General features: G+C 35.3%; 2 protein-coding genes and 1 non-coding gene across 4 annotated transcripts in view; 2 read left to right on the forward strand and 1 right to left on the reverse strand.

The window, feature by feature from the left end:
- The window catches only part of LOC136820603 (uncharacterized), a 36564-nt gene that overhangs the window by 4865 nt on the left and 5397 nt on the right, over positions 1-26302 (reverse strand). The window contains exons 2-4 of one of the 2 annotated variants that reach the window (XM_067076796.1): positions 19933-20179; positions 19515-19611; positions 2765-3139 (exon numbers count right to left, since the gene is read on the reverse strand). In XM_067076796.1, coding sequence (XP_066932897.1) covers positions 2765-2810 — 46 coding nt within the window. In that variant the 5' untranslated portion in view covers positions 2811-3139; positions 19515-19611; positions 19933-20179. Of the gene's footprint in view, positions 1-2764; positions 3140-19514; positions 19612-19913; positions 20180-26302 lie in introns of both variants that reach the window. The other variant, XM_067076795.1, reaches the window with a different exon arrangement.
- On the forward strand, positions 46-176 carry LOC136820609 (U6atac minor spliceosomal RNA). The gene has a single exon (XR_010848625.1). It is a non-coding gene; the product is annotated as a U6atac minor spliceosomal RNA (small nuclear RNA).
- LOC136820591 (uncharacterized) lies at positions 9304-12354 on the forward strand. The gene is made up of 2 exons (XM_067076783.1): positions 9304-10984; positions 11278-12354. The coding sequence occupies exons 1-2, from the start codon at positions 9404-9406 to the stop codon at positions 11950-11952; spliced, it is 2256 nt and encodes a 751-aa protein (XP_066932884.1). The 5' UTR covers positions 9304-9403; the 3' UTR covers positions 11953-12354.

Here is a 26302-nt window from a genome sequence, read left to right on the forward strand (position 1 = left end):
CAAAAGTGTCCAGATATCTCTCTAAAAAGCTTATAGTCTTGTAACGTGTTGTATGAGCCGAGAGAAGGTTAGCATCTCCCTCGATAAGGACGAGAACAGATCTTTGAGTCTGTCAACCACAACACACATGGTTAAGGCTGTGTCACTTACTTCGTGACATCTAACCAAATTTAAATCACTAGCAAATCATAGCATCAAAGATAGTGAACTTGAGAAAGAATGATACAATGGAGGGTCTTGAAGAAAATTGTAATTCAAAATGTAATTCAACATAGTGCATTTTCAAACCAGTTTGGACTCAACATAGTCATTATAATGACTATGGACTCAAGCAGGTGTATCTGGCGGTACTCTAGAAGCAGTCCTTCATTTCTCCGTGTAATCAGTAAAGTTTAAGTAAGTAACTTTTGTGTTTCATTTTTATACTTTCAATACTTGCTTTTTCGTGTCCTTTTCTCGAGGTCATCTACATCATGTACTTACTTTTGCTCTCCTGCCTTCCTTGTTTGAACTTATGGTACTTCAAAGTAACCACGTCCATCAAAATTTGAATAAATTTTCTGATCACAAATTATTCTCTTTTAGGATCCAATATGCTTTTTTAGTCTTATACGCGTTGGATATTTGACCATATTTCTTTCGAAAAAAAGCGTAAAAATTGAAGGAAAAAATGATAGTAGTACGTTTTCGTTTTCTTCTTCTTTACAATGTGTTTTAAAAGAACTACAACAGGAGATATCTTCCTCTTATTTTTGGATAGATGAAAAAATCATAACTGCCTGTCGAGATCTTTCAAAAACAAATGTCGAAAAATTCGACGAATAGAAAAAAAAGAAGAAAAACTTATGACTTTATATATATTCTCAGCATACAGTTACAAAGCCCAATAAAACATTGCTGAGATATTCCAAGAAGTTTTATTGGTCACAGAACTCACAAAACTAGATCAAAAATTTTCTATACTAACATTCAATTTTAAATTTTTACAAGATAAAAATCAGCTTCTTGACCGCATTAAACCCCGTTTTTAAGTTAAAATCGGGTTTGCCAGGAAAATATCTTTTGGAACTTCTCTTTGAGTGAAAATAACTTTATATGTCGGAAGGGGATTAGAAGATTCTAAATTATTTGGAAAAGTAGAGGAAATATATATTCTTCTTTCAGTCTGATGAAATTGAGTTACCTCCAAGAAAAGAGAGATTTTGCTGAGCGAACTTTTGATTATTAACCGGGATACAACTCACTAGACGTCTACACTAGTTTGACAGCAAAAAAAGTCGGAATTGGAATAGGAATCCAGAAAAAATGGATTTAACACGGGAGTATATGTATACTCCAGCTGCTTTTTTTGTCTGGGTTAGAATCTAACTAGGAAAAGTTTGTTAAAAAAGGATCGTGAGCATATTTCTTTTATCAACGTTTCCACTTTCTTTTACAAAAAATACTGCTTACTTGCGGGTAAAAGTAGCTAAAATTCATAACATAAGGAAACACTTTGGCGCCCTGTGTCTTTCGACGCGCCTACAAAACTAAAAGCTCGAGGAGCAGCAATGAGAAAAACTGTACAGGGTATTGTACTACTCTGTATCAGACCGATGGAGTGTCACTCTGGAGTAGCTACCGAAAATCGATAGATCCTGCAAGTAGTCTTGCATCCACAGTAGAACTGAGTAGAAGGCGAACGAAAGACAATAATTTCGATAGCTATCTATCGCAAGGAATTTCTCCCTGGATTGTTCCACATTAATTTTTTAAATTTGATTTTTTTTTTAATTTTTAATTTTTTCTCTCTTTGTTTATTCAGCATTAGGTAGAGAGACATGGGAGACATCAAGCACCATTAATGAGTCATTGAAACCTCGACTTTGCGCACCATAGCAGATTGCTCTACCTTTCACTTGTGGTTCAGCTAAAATAGATCCTATAGTTCTCTCATGATTTGGAAGGATTTTTCCCAGCATCAAATCCTCTATCTTCGCCAAAAAAGTCTTCTATTATACAGTCACCTCAATGATGGGTTGAGTTTTCTTTCTCTTAGTATGTCCAAATCCTTCCATGACTCGCGAGTCGTAAAAAGGGGAAAAAGACGTATCCCCTGCTCTAAAGTAAGTACCTTATCGGCCCTTTTTACGCTGGCCCTTATTGGCGTTATTTTTGGGCTCGTGGCGTAATAAGGGCCAGTGTTAAAAAGGCCGGTTTAAAAAGGGCCAAAATTTTGTATTTTTTACCTAAAAGAGGCTTTAATCTTTGACCATTTTTTCTCAATTTAAAGGATTTTAGAAATGATTAGGATGAAAACTATCCGTTTTTTTACTCTATATCTAAAACTCAATCATTTTCAATGGAATTCTCAACAGGTTAATACTGAAAGATGACATTTTAATGTAAATTTTAGTTAATACTTTTTCGAAGCCTGAATAGCGATTTTTACAAGTTTTGGCGTTATTTACGGCCCTAATTGGCGTGAGCCCAAAATTAGGCTTTGGCGGAATAAGGGCCGGCGTAAAAAGTGCCGAAAAGGTAAATATATTCATCTGATGGCAGTCTATGGAGCCGTAAGGGAGTAAGGGAGTCTACCCCCTTCTATTTGCGCTAGACCTGGGGGATCAAATGCTGAGGTGGCGCTCCACACCTACTCCAGCGGTTGGCGGTGACCGGGGATCGAACCCACAACTCTTGGAATGTAAGGTGAATGCTCTACCGACTGAGCTACCTACTCTCTGCCTTGGATTTGAATAAAAAAGTAAAAATGAACGGGACGTACCGCTTTCTTGAGTAGTGCTTCGAAGAATTCCACGGTTTATTGGCATATTTCATCAACTTTGATCACTTTGTAATTGTAGTCAATGATGGAATGCTGAAATAGTGACCAAGGAGTTTGCACCATGACAGACACGATGAAGTGCTTTTTTATCGACTGATTTCTTTTGCTTTTGAAATTTAAAGCAGATAAATTTTCAAAGTAATTAACCCATCAGGTATAAAACCTTTTTCAAATTTCCGCTTTAGACAATGCACATTGACAGCACTTTCTCATCAGATGAAATCTGGAACCTCCAAGTGTCAAACAAAGGTTATCATCTGGTCACTGCTTGATGTTGCAATCGTTCAAAAATTTTTCGAAGAATTTGTAAAGTTCCTGTAAAATAGAAACATAAGGGAAATTGATCGGAATATGATATTTTTGACACAGGATTAAAATTACTTGGATATCAACCCCTCCTTTTTAGAAAAGCTCGCAAACCATAAAGCAGCTCATAATTGGATAATAAAACGGGGCTCAGACATCAACAACCCAATCGAAGAAAAAACACCCTGCATACTTCTATAGTTCGTCTCGAGAAAAAAACCTGTACTGAAATCTACACCCTTTTTCTTTGAAAAACTTCATTTGGCTTCATCAGATTACATGATGTCAAATTATTGAAATCATAAATGAAGAAGTAGTCCAAAAAAATGGGCGGGTATTACACTATAACACATATGTTTCCATTTTTTGATGAAGGCATATGGGTTTTGATTCAACATCCCCCCCAAAAAAACAGTCTCCTTTGAGAACAAATAAGGTGGAAAATTTCGAAGTTGTATAACTACTAATAATTAATGGACAAGGAAATGACGCTAATGTCCAAATAAGTTGATAAAGGAGGGCTGGTTCACAATAAAGAAGTTAAATTGTTGAACCTTTCGGGACTTATGATTCAATCCCAGGTTCTTCGATGAGTTCTAAGTTCTTTTGTTATAATGAAGTTCCGCATGTCCAGAGATCCCAGTTTCCTTAAGTTCCTGGGGGAGAGGAAGTTAAGAGTCTCAAAGATTGACCAAAACTTATAGAATTTGGAATCAGTGGCGTTGTGGCAGGGGGGGGCATGTCCCCCCAGCGGAGCTTTTTTGAAGGGGCGCCAAAGAGCAAGGGGCGCCAAAAGAGATTTTTTTTAAACACCCCAATCTTAAAAATAATACTTTATGCGCCTTTAACTGCGCCCCAAGACCATTTTTACTGGGATAATTTTCAATCACTTGCAAATTTTTTCGCTCACTTCGCTCGCAATAAAGTTGATTAGTAACTTCTTACAATCTAGCTAAGATTTAGACAAGTTTTTTTGTGTACAATACTACAATATAGCATTATTAAATGAAAATCTAACTGCACCCTAAAACCAATTTGCTGACAACAATATTTACATCATAAAACATCAATCTTTTCGCTCGCTTCGCTCGCATTACACTGTTTCTTTAAGTTTCTTCCACTCTAGCAAGTGTCAGATTTATGGTGGGGCATGTTTTTCCCTTTTCCATCTATCAAAGATATATCTACTCTTACCCACTGAATAATGCCCCCCCCCCCTTATTATGCCTAGGCAAATGAATTAGTAAAAGTTTAGAAACTGGTGGGTGGGTGGGTGCGTCACTTTGGAAAATTGGGTGCACCATTCTAAAAAAATTGACTTTGGCCCCTCCAGAAAAATTTTCCCACAACGCCACTGTTGGAATGATTTGTCAACTTTCAAATCTGCCTATCTGTATTTGAATTCTATACCAAAACAACATCAACAAATCAAGAAAATAGTGGAAAGATGGACCAAAACTGTGGAAAATTATACTCCAATTTTGTCGCTGCTAAAATAAATATTGTGCTATTTTTTCCATCCCCATTGAATTTTCTGGCTTGAAAACAATGGAAAACATGGGAATATCAATCCCCGTCGAGTTTTTGTCCGTTATTTTTACCCCCACTGGCTGAAAAAATCCCACCGGGTCTGTAAGAAGGGGCTGTTCTAATCATAATTCAAATAAAATTTAAAATGACCCTGAATTGAACCCTCCAAAATGACCCTGAAAACCAGGTCCATTTTCTGCAGTTTTTAATAATCCCCTTTTCTATAAAGTCCTCCACCAGTCGCAAAAGGCTTTAAGATGATGTGTTGAGATAAAATTTTACATAACGTTACTGTGCAAATTTAGACTAGTGAAAGTACTCTTTCATAATAGATGAAGATAAAAGGGTCATAGAAATTTCCCTTGCTCGCCTTTTCAGTGGGTTTGTTAAATAATGAAGAATAAACCTCGGAGGGGAGGTATATAAGTTTCTTGTGGGTGTCCAAAGAAAAAAAATTGGAAAAAAAATATTTTCGCAAAGAAAATTTAGTAAAAATATAAAAAAAAGCTGAGAAGAAAGACTGGACATGAAGAAAATAAAGGAAAAAACTTTTTTTTTTGAAAAGTATTGATAAATTAATTATGAAGCAAATTTTAACGATGTAAAATATATTATTTTGAATAGTAAAAAAATCTTTAAAATGTTATCATCCCTAAGTAGGTTTATAATTCGTAAACTTTAAAAATCCGCAAAATTCAAATTTGCGATTCTCTCCAAAGAAAACTTAAAAGACACTTAATAATTATTGAAAAGTGTCTCTCAGAAATGATTTTTGAAGAAAGTTTCTTTTTGACATTCTCCCTCAAATATCTATCAAATTTCCTTTTTCCCATAGGGTCTTTTGGAATCCCTTTCTTTCAGTACTTTAATCAAACATATAATTGTAAAAGAATGGGAAACCTAGAGACTTCATTACTATCTTGTACGGTAGAGTGAAATTCTGTTAATTTCAAAAACATTACTAAGATATTGTTATCATGTTATTGTTATCATTGATACACCCTTCTCACAGACTCACTGGGAACCCTTCCCGAGGGGGGCGTACGGGGGTCGCAGACACCGAAATACCGACGCATATTTCTTGGATTACCGTCAACACCGACAGCAAAATTTGGTAAAAATCCTTTTTTGTCACCACATGACATGTTTGACACCGAAATACCGTCACTTTTTTCTTCGAACACCGAAACACCGACAGAAAAAAGGGTTAAAACCGTCACACCGTCAAACCCGTACGCCCCCCCCTTCCCGCTAGAAAAATTGGCCAAAAAATCGTCCCAGTGAAAAATTGTACTCCAATTTTTGTCCCCACTGAAAATAATCAAATAAACCAAGCCTCACCCCAAAATATCATGCTGTTTATCCCATCCCCACTAAATTTTCTGACTTGAAAACAATAAAATGCAAATCCCCAGCTATAAAAAATATATGGGAATATCAATCCCCATCGAAATTTATTCTGCTGTTTTTATCCCCACTGGCTCAAAAAATCCTACCGAATCGTGAGAAGGGGGTGTTCATTGATACCTAACCACATCACTAATCATTGTCGAACTGTATAAAGGATCAATTAATTCGCAAGTTCTATGTGAGTCTAACATCTCTGGAAAAGTGCCTCCTTTTACCATAATTTGTCCAAAAGCAAAAATTGTCCAAAAGCAAATTTTACAATTGTCTGGATAGTGTGTTTCAAAAATACTGACATTTATAACCCTAGATCAACCCCAAACCTACAGAAAAATAATCCAAAAAAACTAATCCTAAAATTCCGAGCGAGACAAGGGTTGATAAAGTTCAAAGCACGAAGCAAAATGACCATGTGTCCACAAATCAACGAAGTCTCCACAAGAAATCTTCCGTTCATCAATTCTCCTGGTTCATTAAAACTATTTGAAAGAAAATCGTAAAACTAACACCGACAGCTCAAAAGGACAATCCACTTTTCGTTTTCTACCCCTTTAAAATATATTTATACTAAAATTACTAAGTATGGTTCAAATTTCATAAATAAGTTATTTTTAAGAAGAAAATATCCCTAGGGTGAAGTGACATTTTGATATTTCACTTTGATTAATATATTAAAGGATAGTATGTTTTAGATTTGAATATATATTTTTTTAACAAAATAAAATTCATCACAGGGAGTGAATTCCAGAAAATCACCATTTATTAACCATAAACCACAATTCAATTTTCAAGAATAAGTTCATCCCATCTAGCAAAAAAATCTACTTTTTTCACATGTGATTGATTTTACAACAGCTTCAACGTTGTTTTAATAGAGCGACATCATTTTCAAGATTTTGACGTATTTTTTTCCTTAACCTTTCGAGAGCTGAATAGATCAAGCAGTGCACTCTGCTAAATATTTGCATGTTCCACGGTGACACTATTGAAAAAGCTGTTTTTGATGATTTTACTGAAAGAATACTGAACTCAGTTATATCAAATTAAAAGGGAGGAGATTCTAAAAAGAATGCATGACCACTCGATACTTACAAAAACAGTAAAAATGCGAATAAAACTTTCTATCTAGTCAATTACCTTCTGCTTACAAGTTTTTAATATCAGAACATCACTATAACTCAAAGAAATCTTTTACTTTATCATGTTATAAAGAAGACTTGACTGGCATACCGGAAAAGTGGGATGGGGAACCTGGGAACCGTAAGTGGGAACCGTAAGTGGGAACTTGACTGCCTATAATCATCAAAATCTGAAAGGCTATGGGGGGCTGTGGTATAGTCATCAAAATCTTAATTATAAGTATTTAAAAGGTGGTGCTCCCATCATTCAGCCAGCCAGTGACTACTTCGGGGTATCTTAGTTAGAATTAACTAGCAAATTTTCAAACCCTAACAACCTCATTTCTAACATCTCAATCTATCTATAGATAGAGAGAGGGAAGCCCCCCTGATGTTGTGTACGTCCCATCTTCAAACTGGCTGGCTAAATAATGAGAGCACCACCTTCCAAATACTTCTACTTTGAAGTAGATGAAGAAGAACATTAATAAGTCATTATATCTCCACCACTAATGATTCATGCTAATTGCTCATCTGAAGGATTTCTCAGTTCCAGCATTCAGCAAAACATGGAGGGGGATAAGAAAGTGATCACTTGCCCCCCCCCAAATGTAAGAATTCCCTATAATGGCGAACCCCTTTAAAAAAGAAATCAGTGAAAATCCTACATTTGCTAAAAATAGACAAAAAATAAAGAACGACAAATTACAATTATTAGTGCATACTGCGAATGAAGTTTAGAAAAACTCCAAGGAAATAAAGACTGAAAATTTGAAGCTTCAAAATCTCAAGTAGGTGAAATCTAGCATCAGCCATATAGTCAATATTTTCTAATTCCTGGGGGGAGCACTCGATTCAAAAATGACCATACGTGTGGCCCAAAATTAGGCCTTTGAAATCGGACCCTTACAGTGCAGAAAAATGTTTGTGAAATTTTTTTACGGTGCATTTTCTTGAAAATTTCTGACCATTTTCAGGCAAAATATGGTCAGGATTTTTGAAATTTTACACCCTTATAATGAAATTTTTCTCAACTTTGAAGATTTCGACCCTTACAGTGAACAAGAAGCCCGTGGTGCGTGAAGGCCCAGCAACTTAAAATTATGAATATGTAGGCAGAAGAAAAGGCCTGCCTTGATGGGGTTGAAAACTAAAATCACCGAGGAAGTTAGACTGTTATAGAACGGTGTTGAAATTAACAAAATTGATCATGACAGTATTCATAAATTCAGTAAATTCACTGAAGGTTATTTAAAAGCTATTGCAACGATTATCAAGAGTTATTGATTTGATTCTTATAAAGTATATGCTTATAAGAAAAATAAATATGCTCATATTGTGCGCCACCCCTTGTTTACTTTGCAAGAACTAATTACCGAAGGGTATATCACCGTCTATCAAGAGTTATTGATTTGATTCTTATAAAGTATATGTTTATAAGAAAAATAAATATGCTCATATTGTACGCCATCCCTTGTTTAATTGGTAAGAACTAATAACCGAAAAGTATATCACCGTCTATCAAGAGTTATTGATTCGATTCTTATAAAGTATGTGCTTATAAGAAAAATAAATATGTTTATATTGTGCGCCATCTCTTGTTTACTTTGTAAGAATAGTCAAACGTGCGCAACGCACTGGGTTCAACTTCAGTGGCTTCAAATTATTCAAAGGCCCAATTGTAGACCCTTAGATATTCACCCAAGGAACAAGTGTGCAAAATTTCAGCCAATTTCAGCCAAATCCAAGCATTTTTGAAGTCTCCAGACTGCTCTAAAGTTTTTGTGACAGACAGACAGACAGACACACAGACATTGTCAGATTGTAGCTCAACTGAAGTTGAAAACTAATTACCGAAAGGTATATCGCCGTCTATCAAGATTTATTGAGTTGATTCCTATAAAGTATAGGCTTATAAGAAAAATAAATATGCTCACATTGTACGCCATCCCTTGTTTACTAATTACCGAAAGGTATATCACCGTCTATCAAGAGAAATTGAAAAAAAAACAAGACGATGTTATCGTAAAAACTTTTGCGGAACCGAACCACAAACCACAGACACTTCTATTTGAAAGGCCCTTTTCGCTACGCTGGGCCAAACATAACATAATGCCATTTTTTTTAAATCGCTTGGTCGATCATATAAAGATAGATAGAGAGTGGGGATACTGTAAGAGAGAAAGTTGGTGTTGTGTGTTTTTATTTTGAAAACAAGATGGCGAGTGCTATTGGTGTCCAAACTATCGTACAGAAATTATCTATGTTGCAACCAAAACCAATTGATCCTACAAAATGTCATCCAAATAAATCATTGTATTGGCAGATCATCAGGAACAACCAAACTGTATCGAATCGTCAAGCCAAACAATTCAATTTGGGAAATACCCGCACGTTTACTGACCCGATTAAAGCTGCCATGTTCCTCCTTCAAAGAGAGTACGGCGATTCTGAACTTTTCAAGAACGATGTACACAAAGCTGTCTTCATACCCCCAACGTTTGTTTCACAACAGTACTCAAAGAAATCGACCGTTGCCATTCTGGATTATGAAGTCAAGAAAGATATGGACAGACTCTTGGATAATTTGAAAGTACAATCACCAGATTATTGGCTGACCAAAGAATTACAAAACTTTATGCAGACACAAAATGATATTAATCGGATTGACACGAACGCGTTTGACCAATGGGTTGTGAATCTCAAAATCATGTATCTTGTTGTTGTTCTAAAAAGTGAGCAAGTTAATCTGCTTTCTACTGTATCAGACCGAGGAAGTTTCATTCAAACTTGCATCAATGAAATCCCTTCGACCACACCAGAACCAGCACTGAAGGTTTTTCTGAAAGAATCTCAAGGCAAAAAGAATTTCAAAAAGCTTCTTAAACAAAAGATCGAGGAGAACCCACCACAGGAATCAAACCTTCGATGGATCTTCGAATTAGAGTTGTCAGAGTTGGGAGAACAACTAGAACATTGGTTTTATAATCAACTTTTACCGTTAAAAGATGACATTCTCCAGGACACAGTTATCCTTTCGTCAGTCAATTTTCTAACAAATGTTCGAAACAAGGTGCATAAAGAAGCAGATTTCTTAATCATCTCATGGCAAAGAAAACTCATCATTTCCGTAGAGATGAAACGCGAACTCACCAACGATCGAGTTTTCGACCAATTGGATTCGAACCATCAATTACTCGAGGAAAGATTAGGTGACCAACTTCAGCCTGGATGGACATTCTTCCCCATTGTCTGTGTCCAAAACAGTTACATCTCAATCGCTAGTAATCATTTCATCACCATGGAAACTGTAATCAAACCATGGCTGGCGAGCATTCTCGATAATTACCCAATCGTCCAAATCACTCAAAAACCGACTCCACTCGATCAAGTTCAAAAGCTGTTGAAGATTATCGTGTTTTCGATTCACGTTTCCAAGAAGGACCTCGTTGCACCCATAACCAGCTCAAACTGGGTAGAGTACATCCAAGACGCCATCGAAAATGTTTCAACTAGTGACAACATTTTGTTTTATTCCAACCAACAGATGGCGGCGTTGAACAACAATGATCCACGTTATAACAGACTGATAATTTCTGGCCCATTTGGTGTGGGTAAAAGTATATTGCTGAGAGACAAAGCCATACAACTGAATAAACAACCGGAATATAAAGGCAAAGTTATGTACGCACTGGGAGAAAGATTTTCTCATTTGCACACCATGCTAAACTTTCGAATGAAGGTCGATTTGGAGGAAAAACACGGGATAAAAGTCGAAGAAATCATCACATATGATCAGGTCAGGTTTTGGTATATTATTTTTATCTGACTTTCACAGTTAGATTTAAAAGCCATTTTAAGGAGAAAGACTTTTTACAATATATAGCTCTTAAATACGCCATTACCTTTTTTCTGGTTAACCTTCCGTCTTCACTGTTCAAAATACAGTAAGTTCATCTTCATTTTCTCTTTTAATTGGACATTTTTCTTTTTAGGTTTACGTATCAAAATGCGTAGACTGCCAATATTTTGGAATAGGCTTTTAACTAACTTCATATTAACAATAATATCTATGTTTTCAATCTTTAATAGGAAACTAACCACGAGGAACTGATCAAACAAGTTAATCAAGATGGCATCAAAGCCCTGTTTTGTGATGAGTTTGACACCAAAAACAACGAATCGATGAGGAAAATAATGAAGATGGTCGATTTCTTGTGGATCGTCCCTTCGACTGATATTTTATACTACAAAAACTTTAAAGTGTGGAAAGACGAATTCAGCTTTCTCGATCTCTCGCAGAATTTTCGTAATTCGCGAAAGATCGTTGAAATGACAAAATTTCAAGCGTTCATTAATGGTTATCAATACAAAGAAGGTATCGTTATGCCACCGGACAACTTCCCAGCAGGCTGTGAACCAATATTTGTTGATTCCTTTGGAAATGCGATAAAAGAAGCACGAAGACGAACTAAAGATGGAATTTTAGTCATCGATCCTAGATACCATGACAAAATTTACAATCAGATAAGGGGGAAATGGAAAATGTACGTTACACATCGAAACGATTTCACAGAAAAGGAGAATCCATACAAATTTCTTCAAGAAGGGAATGTTTTGATTGTTGATGAAGACACATGTTATGGTTTTGAATGGACGACAGTCATCTTATTTGAAAGGAAGAGACATTCAGTAACTTATCATAGCTGTAATGAAATGATGAGATGCAGCACAAATCTTATTATTATCAAGGAAAAATATAAGTAACGAGGCCTGGTAATGAGGATGGTGGACAATGACCTATGAACGCTCATTAAAAACATTTACGGATTTCAAGAATGTTAATAGTAATTATAAAGTTATATACCTTATTAGTTCTTTTTTACGCTGGCCCTTATTGGTGTAATTTTTTCGTCGCTGGCGTAATAAGGAACAGCTTAAGGGATCGAAAATGAATTAGGGACGCGCTAAAAATGGAAAAGAATTGAGCTTTATCGTAATAAGGGCCGGCGTAAAAAGGAGCCAATTAGGTAAGTGAGATGGGTCAGTCGAACGAGTGAAGGGTGTATGAATTTCAACGTATTTTTTTAACAGTATAAACTTAGTATAAACTGCGGTTTAAACTGAGTGAAACAAAAAAGCTTCACATTTGTGTTTTTTCATAAATAGGTCAACAAAATTTCCTTGGATGTTAACTTTTTGAGTTCTAAACACTGTGTATTCTAATGCCTAAAATGTTCTACAAATATTCTTATTTTCTCCATTTAGTGAGTATTTTATTTGTACAATCTTCATTTAAATTGGGTGTTTTTAATAAAGAGCCCTCAAATCATATAAAATACTCTTAAATTTGTTTTAAATAATTTGGCCAATGAAATTTTATGTCCTTAGCTATAAATAAGTTATAAAAAAAACATGTATACTAGTAATGTCCGAAAAAAATAAAAAAGGTATATCACCGTCTATCGAGAGTTATTGATTTGATTCTTATAAAGTATATGATTATAAGAAAAATAAATATGCTCATCTTTTTCGCCATCCTTTGTTTACTTTGTAAGAACTAATTACCGAAAGGTATATCACCGTCTATCGAGAGTTATTGATTTGATTCTTATAAAGTAGATGCTTGTAAGAAAAATAAATATGCTCATCTTTTTCGCCATCCTTTGTTTACTTTGTAAGAACTAATTATCGAAAGGTATATTGCCTTCAATCAAGAGTTATTGATTTGATTCTTATAAAGTATATGTTTATAAGAAAAATAAATATGCTCATATTGTGCGCCGTCCCTTGTTTATTCCGTGAGAACTAATCACCGAAAGTTATATCACCGTCTATCGAGAGTTATTGATTTGATTCTTATAAAGTATATGTTTATAAGAAAAATAAATATGCTCATATTGTGCGCCACCCCTTGTTTATTTCATGAGAAATAATTACCGAAAGGTATATCACCGTCTATCAAGAGTTATGAAATTGAAAAAAAAAACAAGACGATGTTATCGCAAAAACTTTTGGCGAACCGAACCACAGACCACAAACCACAGACACTTCTATTTGAAAAGCCCTTTTCGCTACGCTGGGTCAAAAACCAGTAAAATCTCTTGGTTTTACTTTTCTATCAAGCTTTCTATCTAATATTCCATGATTACACTATCAAAACTCAAAATGGGTGCCGTGTATCAGCAAGCCATAAGGGTTCTTTTTTCACATTCTCAAAAGTCCATCAAATATACCCCTACAAAACCATCAAAAACCAAATACTCTGTAGTCTCTGTAAGGGTTCTAAAATTACGGAATTCAAAATTCAACTCCCTCGAAGGATAATAAACTCTTCAAATTTAGACTAAAATTAGAAAATCGTGGCAGAAATTTTGGGGACGAAATGGACGAAATTTCGAAATTCAGTCTCTCTCAGGGTCGATTTTCGAACTTTGGCTCGCGGACATACCCGTCATCTCGTAAACCTAATACCCACCCCTCACCGGGGCTGTAAGTTCTATCAATGCAATGATAATTTTTGTCCAAACCACTTCAAAGCGTAAAAAGCATATCGATAACCTCATTTGAACAAATTGTCTCATTGACAGAATGGAGAATGAATGATATGATTCAAAGATGTCCATTTGATGTTTAAAAACAACGAGAATCCATGAAATATTATGACACAGTAAAATCAAACACTCACAACAAAGCAATTTTGCAAACATGTAAATAGTTTAAATGGTCCTAAACCAATTTTGTTGATCATCATTAAGCTATTAGAGAGCGTAAATGCCCTCCTCTCATTCATCATGAATAAATAGTTTTTTCTGTGCTATTTTCAATATGGTTGCTAGCCTAAAGCTAAGAGGACCATGTCACTTACAACCGTCATACAAAGAATGTATTAATATGAGTTCGACAAAGAAAGAAAAAAAATTAACTTAAGGATTAGCCGTTAATTATCAACCCCCTATAGAGATTATTACCTGCTTTAGGATTGTGTTAGCTTAGTATACTTAGATATCCCAACATCACGTATTGAAATAGTTAGAAAACGTTTGAAAAGTGAAACAAAACAGAAACCTTGAGAGTACTCTTTTCCTAGTATTCCATGGATAAGGAGGACTCCAAGCGGATCTTCAACTAACGCAATCACACAATTCCTTTTTCGAAATTCACGCTATTTCTGTTCACACAAAGTTTTTCAATTCAAGCCCATTCACAAATGCACACAAACCGTTGGGGCGATAAAGCTATTCTAAATACCCTGGATGGATCATTTCTCTCTTGGCGCTTTAACTGATTAATTTCCCACTATGTCACACAGCATTCATTAGCCTTGTGTCTGTACTAACTAAACTACGGAAGTGTCGTCTTAGAGGTCCAATTGTCATTGTACCTTGCTACGAGTAACGTAAGATAGCTTTTCGTACAGGATAACTCTATGGAAGGTTTTATCGAAGCTCTTAACAGCAGTTGTACAAACAAATTTGGGGTTAGGCGAAGGGTTTCACCTAATGAAAATCAGTGTACTCAATTCACTAGACTCCTGGCATCGAAAAACGGATTCTTGCTTCTTATACTACCGATGGCTTTGGAAGAGGTCTTACATTCAGATTGTCAATTCACTGGAAGAGAATCAATACTATCGTATCGATTTAACAGTTCCATTGACTTTTAAAGGACAAAACATCCCCACGTGTATTTAACATTGGATCGACCTTAAAACAACGTTGTGTACCACCTGGGATATAGGATACACCTACAAGGAAAGACCTTCAGTATCGCAAAAATGCCCCTTCCAGGTACCTACACTTCAAGTCAATTTTACAATTACTGACACCAATAACAAAACTCTCTGACATACCTATATTCCGACAAGAAAATCCAAGTAATTCAGACAACTTAAGTATAGCGTTTATGATAAAATTTCATCATAAAACTTATAGTTGACAAATTGCATATAGATTTTAATCAGTGATAAGAGAAAATTTTGCGGTTGAATTGTGCTTGATGTCTCAGTCTATTTATTCAGTGAATTTACTATCAAAACACAAAGGTCAGCGAGTCAAATAAAGTTTTAGAATGTTTTAATGCTTGCCTGTCTGATAAAACTTCTTTAGCCAGACATTTTGTTCCGACTAATTCTCTACAACAAATTGAAAGGTCAGATAGTTAATCTCTTCAAGAAAACCAGGACCAGAAAGATGTGGTTCTTCCGAGAAAAACCATCGAAATCGTTTATATGTAAAAAAAAAAGAATTTCTGTCCAACTACAGTAAAACCTCCAATTAACGGACACTCTAAAAGTCGGACACCTCTAATTAGCGGGCAGTTCTATTTTCCGCGGCTATTTCCTAGTCAAATCCTTACAAAAAACTTTCCAATAGGCGGACACTTAATTAACAGACCCTCCAATAAGCGTACAAAGTTTTTTGCACGGAATGGCCAGACCCCTACTTTTCCTACTTAATTAGCAGACATCGACGGTAAAACTGGTCACAGACTTAAGGGCTCTGACCATAGTGAATTTTTCATAATTGCCGTGTTTAAAATGGGTTTTCTGACTGATGTAACCAACAAAACTATGGCATGTTATACATTTTCTGTTAGACAAACTATTCCTGAATCTGAAAATTTAAAAATTGCATTGAAAAAATTTGATGAAGACGACAATGAAGACTTTTGCGAGGAAGAGTATTTCAAATTTGAAGAGCTTAGTTTCGGTGAAGAAAAAACATTTTGAAAATTTCTCGAAATCTTCAAAATAGTGGTTTTTCATCAATTTTTCATCTGGATTTTGCTTAAAAAAACAGTTATAACTTTTGACACATCTTTTAGAAAAATTTTCCGCAAAATTTAAAATAGTTCAATTCTTTGCGGACAGTTTGAAAAAAGCTCGAAACAAAAAGGTTAATTACCCATTAAAACTTAGCACTTTTTATAAAAGAAGGTGATGCAACATATTATTAACGTCTTTTTAAAGTTCATAACGTCATTTTTGCAATTAAGTTCTTAATTACTCTTAGGGGTTTGACTAAAAAGCAATTTATAAGGACAATTCTTTGTTAAAAGTGTTAAAGAATCTAAAACATAACTTTTATGTTCAGATACTAAAATCAATTTTCTGACTATGGTCAGAGCCCTTAACTATAAAAAAAAGTACAAGCCGCTGCAACAAGCCGTAGAGGGGGCATCGCCGTAGTTGAGAACTGTGGAGAAGGTTTCAAAAATCATTCATCCATACTTCTAATCAGACTAACAACTAATGTCACTTTGATGTCGACTTCTTCGATTTGTGTTAAGAGATGTTAAGAGATTGTCAAGATTGTCAAGATTTAGTATACGGTTTTAAGGGACGTTTAACGTACCTTTTACAATTTGCTTGTACAACATTCTTAAACAAAAGAAAGAACAACTATTTTTCATTTCGGCGCCGTTCGAACACAAACTTCAAGAGATTTGTTTATTCTGAGGCACGTTTCTTATCGATATGCCATGAGAGGAGAACATCAAGCAAGTCAAAGAACGGGAAGCAGACCGTTATCTTGGAATTATCGAGGAATGTAAAGAAAAAGGATGGTCAGTCGACTATCATATATGGCAGTTGGAACACGAGGCTACATCGAAAAAAGGCTTGTGAGCATGTTAAAGAAACGTTTCTGCTGTACCAACCAGGAAGAGGGGAGCAGTCAAAGACCTTCAAGAGACAGCAAAAAGGTCATCTCATTGGTTTTTGGTGCGTGAAAGGAGAGGATTCAAACTGGCTTGAGAACTAGAAAGCAGTCATCAACAATCAGCCATAACAATGCACCTCCTCGAAAGGAGGGGCCCCGCCAATTCAGCTCGACAATTGAGGAAAAGGGGCCGAAACAAGGGTTCCTCCTGAAGATGCAGTTGGTTGACCAAGTGTCGGAGTTGGCTGCTTCCAGCACTCGTAAGTGTTATTTCTACTTAGATGGAAAAGGGCTGTTCCATTAAAATCCATAAAGGGTGAAAATGTGTAGAAACCCACTGGAAAATGGCAAAATTTGCAAAAATACCCATGGAAAAAATCTTTTCATACCTTAAAGTGAGGGTGGACGAACTCAAATCATTTTTCCCCCCTGCAAATTTTAGAATAACTTTTTACCACCTTGGAAAAATGAATAAAAACCCCCTAGAAATTTTTCTCAGATTACCCTATGAAATGTTCGTCCAACCCCTGAACGGATATAAAATGGAATGGCCCAATATCTTTGAGACATCTTTTTTACCATAATTTTATAAAGTCTGTTGAAACAATCTGTACTTTTTTGAAAACTGCCCTTGATGGGTAAAAGGTAGCACATCAAAAATAATACCTCGTTGAAAAGATATTTTTAAGTAGAATCAAATCAAAAAATGATTTAAGAATAACGAAAATCTGAATTCATAATTGAAATCAACAATGTTCTACTCACTCTACTAACTGAATGTAATCCCAACAAAAACAACCACATAATCCAAACAAGTTTTTTGATAAAATTTCGTCATGAAGCTCTTATTATCTCGATGTCTCGTCTTATATCCAGTTAATTTACCATAAAACACAAGGGTCAGCGAGTCAAACAAGTCTTGGAATGTTTAAATGTCAACCCGTCTGCTATAACGTTTTAATGCAAACCCGTCTGCTAAAACATTTCTTTCCTTGTCATTCATTCGAAAGGCCAGAAAGTTAATCAATTGAAGCAAATACGGACCAGGAATTACTGCAAATACCTTACATTTCTTAAGCTAAGGATGGTGTTTGAATGACTGATTGCATTTCAAGGAAATTAAAAGTTGATTTTGAGGACTGCATTATCCATTGTAACGAATCTAAACCTTTCAAGGAAAATCGGGAGTAAAAACAACTAATCTCATAACAGATCATCCATTTTGCGCATTACATGCTCTGCTCTAAAGAGATATGGCAAATATGACGATCTGTCATGGTCGTTCAGCCAAAACATTCAAAACCACGTGGTTTTTTGCTTGAAAAAGAAAGTGAAAACGACTGGGTTCTGATGTTTATGTTTATGATTGGCTTTTGATTTTGGTGCAATTGTTTTGCTTTAGCCAATCAGCGCGCTCAAAATCTCAATTAATATTCGTCCCAAAACTGGATGAAAAAGATCGACGGTGCGCCAACCTGGGCAGATTCTCTTACGGAGCCATGGCTTTTAGAGTGAATACATGCCAGTTAAACTTTCGGGATAGACAGGTCATTCTGACGTTTTCGGCCGAAGTTATAGTCGAATTCCAATATCTTAAAGTCATCATACTATTTTTTACTCCCAACTTCATGAATGGTGGACAAGTTACAATCTTTCGTGAGCAATACAAGAATCACAATAAGTAAAATATAAAGGATTGAGTTCCAGTCTCCCAAGGAACACAAAATGAGTTCATCAAACAGCTCATCTACTCGCGACCGAAGATAACGGAATCATTTCCGATGGCATATACAAATACATCCTGTTTATGAGTATTGAATAGAGTCGTTCGCGTGGATCAGTTCAAGTGGATGACTAAGAAATTTGGCCGTTACTCTTTTTCATTCATGCAATCTCAAAATCATAATAAACTTGTTAATGAACTCGGAAGTCGAATCTTTATTTTTATTGAACTACTGAGATATCTGTAATGTCGATATTTACTAAACCAAAAATATTCCCAATTATTATAATTATAATTAGTATCCCCAATTCCTTCAGTCTCCTTAAGAAGGGCTTTAAGTACAAATTCATTTCTAAAGACAATTGCAGCATCATAATTGTATAAAATCCTGACAAAAGCTTCACCGGTTTTCCCGAGTGAGTCGTTCCACTGATTTATGGAATAGAAAAACAAAACAGTTGGCGATGTAGATAAAACAAACAAAAAATGGTGAAAAACTGATTAAAAAGTGATTAATTAATATTTTGTAATAGATTACTAGATTGAAAACTTTTCCTGGGAATCGGAAATCAAGAGAAGAGGGCCTGAGAACAACAGTAGTGTAGCATTTTTTTTGACTACGGTCGCAGACTAAGAAGAGAAAATATCAAAATTGTCTAAATTCTTCCAGGGTTTTGTCATAAATTGATAGATAACTTGAAAAAAGCTGATGTTGAAAATTGAAAAGACCCTTTTTTTTAAACTTTTCAAGTTGAAGCAATACAGACTGTTTCTTCGCACCTACATGTAATACAAAGAAAACTTCTCGTGGCGCCTTAGAATGTTAAATTATCTCTGGTTATGTAGCACCAGAGCCGTCCTGGAAGCTGCTATTGTTCGAAATTCTTTATGGCCCCCTATTCGATTCTAAGACTTGTAGAGAGTATGTACCAAAGTAAACAAACCTCAGATGATTAGCTGTGTGTTCAACATCCATATGTCGTTAAAATGACGTCCCAAAGGTTACGCAATCGTTTTGACGACCAGTAGTAAGAAATCATCCTGGGTAGAAAAAAGTAAAAAACAGGTCAATTAGCGAAAATTAAATTTTCACGTAACAAAATATCTTAACAAAGATTGAAGAATTAAAATTATTTTCTAACTTTTCTATAAGCAAGATGTGACACAGAGAGTTTCAGGTCAGAAAATCTTTGGTTCTTGATTCAATTTCATGGTTTTTATTGCAGGAATTCGAAGAAAGATATTATGGTCAATTGTTAGTTCAGGATCAGGACCAGAGCTGTCTCTAGTTTCATGAAACTGGAGCCTGAAAGAAAAGTTCTTAAAAGAAATGCTGCTGTCACCGTTAATTGCAATTATTACTGTTAATTAATTTGACTTCGAGATGCGAAGAAGTTTGGTTGGTATGGCGAATGATTAGCATCTTATTTCCCAAAACAATCACAGTGAGAATATCCAATCAAATTGCAGCAATGAAATGTTTTGATGGGAAAGGATTATCTTCTTGTCTTCGTTGCAAATTGCTGCTGGTTTTGTCTGTTGGTGTTTTTGATTTGGGATTCGTGTCTTCTTTTGTGATGGCAGGTGGTGCCACGTGAAATTTGTCAAACTGAAAAAAAAGTAACATCGTAGCTTGTATACAACGCTACAGTATGTCGACGGTATGGGTATTAAAAAAACGTCAGGTGACATACAGCTTTGGACACGATTACTAGCGAAGATACATGATGGAGCTTTTTATATATTGTCCCGTGAAGGTGATACGTGTGCAGGTTGGTTTTATTTACGTCAAGTTTGGAAAGATTTCACATGGCATATTCCCAGCTGGCACACAACGTTGTTTCAACGTTTATCTAACGTTCACAACGTCCGTATAACGTTAAGTGAACGTTGAAACAACGTTGTGTGCCAGCTGGGTTATGGTTACAGACAGAAAACTTAAAATGTAAAAGCGGCAGCAAATTGGTAGAACAGAAAAATGAAGCGACTGCTTATTTAGAAGTTTTCGTCATCTTTACGTGACTTCATCAGCATATACAGGTTAAAAGATAGATCAAAACTTCCTTGAATTTAAATTAGAATACTGCACTGGGTTTGAATGGTCTGATCTTTCTTTGGTGAGACAATTGTTAGCAGTCACCTCAACTGGCGATCAGAAGTAAAAATACGCGAGCATGGGAAGTGTAAAATCATCATTTTTCATATTAATAGTGTAGGCATAATTAAAGGAAATTGCGATCAGTTGGTATGTTTGAGTCCATATTGGACGCTTTAACGATCCATGGATGTCACTTATTTCCTGAGCTGGAAATATTGTCTGGAAATTCTTTATAACATCAGATATTTCTAAATTAGTTTGCATGATTGGCAGAGTAATAAATCATTGTTTAGCCAGATCCATTTCAGATAGCTTTCGCCACGCTTTTTGAAATGTTTTTTTTAATGACAAGGAAATGCCTAAATATGGAGTTGATTAAAATTTTTTGTGGAGATTACAAGTTAATAAATTATATAATGGCATGCTCATTATAAGATTGTTTTTGGTTAATTAAAAACTATTTTGATGTCAGAGTGATGAATTATAATCATTACTTGTCTTAATTAAAAATCCAGTCTTTGAGATTCTTCTCTTGTTTGAAATTTGTCATCTCTGGCTTATGGAATTTAATCTCTGAGTTCCTTGGTAGGGGGCTTGGTAGAGGGCAGACAGTGACTTTCCTTTATATCTTTAGTGTTTTGGTACTAAAAGTACCAGAAATGTTAACAACGCAGTCTTAACCCCACTTATGATTGTACTCTTATTATTCTTTAGTGCTTCAACAGAAAACTGGAAACTTTCTTCATAACCCTAAACCTTATCTATATGTATATCAACCAATTTCACTTTCTACCAAGTCTTTGGTTTATACAGGCTGCCTTTTGATTTTGCAGGCTTTTTTAATGTACATGTATGGCCCCCAAAACGGAAACGGCCCCGAAAACGGAGGTCGTCATTAAAATGAAGATTCTGACTTGTAGATTTATCAGAATTAAACAATTTTTGTTTATTTTGAAAGAATGATGGTTATACTTAAAAATGAGCATGTTTTTGCTGGTTTGAGACAGATTCAAAATAACATATTTGTGTCTAAAGGAAATATTTTAACACCAAAGTTAGATAAAAAATGGCATATAACTCACTCTAGCTCCCTGGATATTGAAAATAAGTTATGAAAACGGGGTATAGGAAACTTTCTACACCTAATGCCGTTCAGAAAATGCAGATACATCAGTGACTTTAGAGGCTGGGTAAAAGATATAGCATCTCGAAGGTCAACCAGTATTTTGGAGCCCTAGAATCAGCATTGATAAAACCGAAAATTCTAAATATGAGAAACAGCAAAAAATCTTGGAATTCCATACCTATCAGCTTGAGTTAATAGTTTATAACAAAAAATTTACATTATATATAAATTTTTTCGCTGAATCGGCAAAAACGGCATATTCTGTCATTTTTTTGCAAAATATAGGAGAAAAATATCTTTGAAGCTTAATATTTTCAGTTTTAGGTAATCTTTTTTTTTTTAATTTTCACAGCTTATTCCACACATGAATGGGACTATTTTCGAAAGAGATTTGTTTTCAAAAACTTGATTAAGACGTTGTTAAATCAAAATTGCCATTTTGAAAATTTCTAAATTTTCAGTTTGAACTTTGCAATATCGAAAATCTTGAAATATTTAATAAAAATCATAAATTTTACATCCATCGGGTAGTAAATTTAAGGGAAAACACAAATATGTTCATAGTTTTTCCCCCTACAGTATTACCAATGGGCTTAATAATTTGATTTTAACTACACCTCCGTTTTGGGGGCCCTAAACCTGCATTTTGACAACCAGGGGTATACTGTAAAAATTTTATCAAACTAATTCATGCCCAAAACCCTCTAAATCACATTTCCAAACTATGATCAAAACTTTGTATTCATATCTTAAAGATATCTCGAGAAATCGCTAAAATTGCAAACCTCCGTTTTGGGGGCCATTAGAAAAAAGCTACCTATCTTTAAGCGATTGAAAAATATTGTTAAAATTGAAAATTTTGAAAAAGAATTTCTGGGAAAAGAAAGTAGAGATGTTAAAGTTTTTCATGCAGGAAAAATTTTTGTAAAACCTCTTTTCCTCTAGATTTGAGAGAAATTTTAAATTTGATCGACGTTTTGGGGGCCACATACTGTAGATATTCATTTCTAAATGCTTGATGTTGATGAGGTGCTGGGTGCTGCTCAGTGGATCGCGTATATGCAAGGATGTTAGCAGGACATAAAGAATAAAGAATAGTAGAAGAATTTAAGCATTACTGTATTGAGTAGTACAAAATATCTTTACATTTTAACCAGACGATAACAATACTCTTTATTGAAATACTACTTTGGAAGTGAACTAAAAAAGCTTCAAATTAGTTCAAAGACCTTCCAAACCATACTACCCTATCATTAGTTAAAGTAAGGTTCTATGCAAAGATTTATCTGCGTCCTTTTTTGAGTAATCACGCGGCCAGGTATTTCACATAGGGATTTACATTCAAGTAAGTAAGTAAGTAAGTCTGCGACCGCAGTCGGAGGCGACCCGAAGGCTCCTCTTTCGATAGCTATCTACCCGAAGGTAGGGGAGGGCGCCACTCTTTCTCCCTGGATTTCTCCACTTACCCTTGATCCTTCTCTTAGTTGCCGAGCATCAAGCAGAGAGGCATCAAGTACCATTTTGGGAATCTTTAGTATGACCTGGCTGGGGGTTGAACCCACAACCTTGCGAACCGTAGCCGGATGCTCTACCACTGTACTACGGTCGCTAGGGTTCAAAAGTAATGTTATTCAAGACGGAAAGTGCATCCGACAAGCGGTTGATATATCCGTCGTCATTGAAGTGAATGAATGATGAACACAACAAAAACATTTCATGTGTTGTTTATTCATTTTTCGAATGTGTTTCAAATGACAGAAAGTCTACATGACAGAAAAACTGTCAAAAGTTGGATTCTTGAAAACACTTTCTGTAGTAGTGTACGAAAAAGTTTGACAAGGAAGGAAAAGTCATTAAATTGGAAGGTCCCAGCGCTAGGTAGCAGCCTATGAAACCCATAAGCGTGAACATTTCTGACCATAAAACTCCTAGAACATTGATACTAGATACTTGAACAAGAAAAACCTTAAGTTTTGCACACTACCTTATTGCACTGGATCTAACACGCTTTGGGTCTAACATATAGACGACTTTAGCGCAGGTCTTGTAGTCCTGTCCAGGGTCGGATACAGGAGGTAGGCTATCTTATTAATGGAGAGTAATTAGTTTCCATATAAGGTAATACGATAATAAAGTACACTCTCCTCCATTGGTTATAGCCTCCCTCTGTATCCGAGGCTGCTGTCAGTGACTTTAGGAATACAATAAATATCTGGAATTTCAAGGAACACAGGCCCAAAATCGAGGAAATTCATGAGGCGTTTGAAGCAGCGAGGGTACCCTGATATAGACTACTGTAGTCATAGTCACCTCTTGTGATTATGCCGTAGTTTGGAATTTGTTTCTTGCGAATAACAAACCTCGTTAAAAACCGAGAGTGTAATGACGATAATCTCCTTATAAGGAAAGTAGCGTTACGTAATGAAAAAATAAAGCCCATATCACATTACAGTCGGTATTTCCGGCTTTGTAGCCGAAGTAAATACGACAGTGAGTCATAGCTGTATACAAAATGATTTCATCAAATAGGCTTTATTTTCCATCCTTTATAATACCGTAATGATATACAACAGTACATGTCAAAAGCATTGAGTGATGTACGCACAGCCTACGCTATGATAATACATTCTATATGCGAACAAAGATTGACACATTATGTCTGCAACGTATAGAACATCTTTGTCCCGGTTGGAGGTCATTGCTGTATGAGAATTTCCAGCACAGTATGATATTTATGATACATCTTTTTGACGTTGTGTGAATGTACCATGGTACGTCTTGCTGCAGTGGGTTGGCAGTTTTTATAGTTGGCTGCATTTTTCTGTTTAATTCATTTCTAACAGAATACATACTTTCAACTAACGGGAAAAGCTAATCCAAGAATAGAAAACTAAGGGATTAGTATTTTTCTTGATTAATTATGATGAGAGTGAGATATTTGTGTTGGTAATGTGCTGATGGAAGGCGAATATGCGAGTGATTAATTGTGCCGTTTTACAGGATAAGTTTTTGGCATCATCTCTGAATAAAACCCAAATTTGTGCAATACATTTTAAACTCTATTGTAAAGTTAGCAAATTAAAAAAAACTGTTTTTAAAAACCGTATTTCTTGAAGAGTTAACATTTTGGTTTTTATAAAAGCTGTTAGCAAATATTTTCAGGAAAGTTGTCGTAAGTTTTTGGTTCTACAAACTGTGTAGAAACTTGATGTATTCTATGATGTATATATCTGGTTTTGCAAAAGAGCCATTTTGACCTTTTTTCTTTGCTGTATTTTTGTAAAGTTATTTCTTCTTCTGAACTTCAAACTAGCAAGAGTCTTGTACTTTTAGAGTTGGAAATATTTTTGGCACCATTGGAAAGTTTTTGGAAATTTCCCATACTTATTCAATGGTCACTGGATCAACGACCAAGAGTCTTGGAGTCGGTATTTTAGCCTTTTCAAAACGACAAATAACAGGTAAACAGCTCGGTTTAAACTGAAAACGAAAGAAAAAATCATCAAAGACATCAAACAACGATGTCTGGCTTCACTTTTGTCAAATCCTTGTTAAGATTAGCTTCAACCTTCATTTTTATTTAAATACCGTCAAAATCAAATACAAAAAAGATAACACAAACGAAAATGTCGGTTTAAGTGTTACGAAATTCGCACAGAATATTGCGATGAGCATTGCTGAATATAGATATCTTGCATCCCTGCACTAAAAAGGAAAGCAAATATATATTAATTTAAAACACACACGATACTTATTTGTAACAGAGATTTTACTGGTAAATTTTTTTAGTAAGTGTGTCCAGTCTTTTGGAATCTAAATTCTAATTCCATACACAGTTGCGACATTCCTGCGTGTTCCGGACGCATTCCAAGAGATATGTGGGTCGTCCGGAAGTCGAGGATTTTCGAATGGCATTTTATCATAATTGAGCAAAGGAAACATAGTATCTATATTCGGTAGTTAGCACTCTGTATGGCTGTTATCATATGTCACAGAATGTAGTTTATCAGAAATTGAAAACTTATTTGATGAAATTTTTTCTGCTGTATCTGTAGAGATGTTTTCGTTGGGATGTATGATTGAACTTTGGTTAAATACACTATGGTTTTCAACGCAAAATAGATATTTAAAGTGGGCAAAGCGAATCTGGAATTGAAACATTTTCAGACCATCATCATGAATCTAATGTTTCAAAATATTTCAAGTTTTGAAAAATTTGATGGCACTCATTATACGGTATTCTTTCTTTCCATTTGATGTCTGTCGAAAACAAAGACATATGCTGTTTGATTTACTGTTTTCATAGGGAAGTTTTGACAGCGAGATTATGACAGATGAAGATATAGCGCGTCCAAACACGTTCATCGCACAGAGAGAGAAATAAATTGCCAAATGATAGATGTCTTTAATTTAATTTCTTTGCCAGAAAGATGTCTTTGTAAAGTCGCTGAGTGAGGTAATAGACAAAGGCATTATCATGCTGATACGATTCTTTCAATTTAAAAAGC

Source organism: Clytia hemisphaerica, unplaced genomic scaffold (genome assembly GCF_902728285.1).
Source record: "Clytia hemisphaerica strain Z4C2 unplaced genomic scaffold, Clytia hemisphaerica genome assembly, whole genome shotgun sequence".
NCBI lineage: Eukaryota > Metazoa > Cnidaria > Hydrozoa > Leptothecata > Clytiidae > Clytia > Clytia hemisphaerica.

What these genes read in the sequence shown, in the direction of transcription:
- LOC136820591 (XM_067076783.1), top strand. Translation starts at nt 9,404, where the DNA reads ATGGCGAGTGCTATTGGTGTCCAAACTATCGTACAGAAATTATCTATG. An exon ending in AAATCATCACATATGATCAG is followed by an intron (nt 10,985 to 11,277) that starts GTCAGGTTTTGG and finishes AATCTTTAATAG; the next exon opens with GAAACTAACCACGAGGAACT.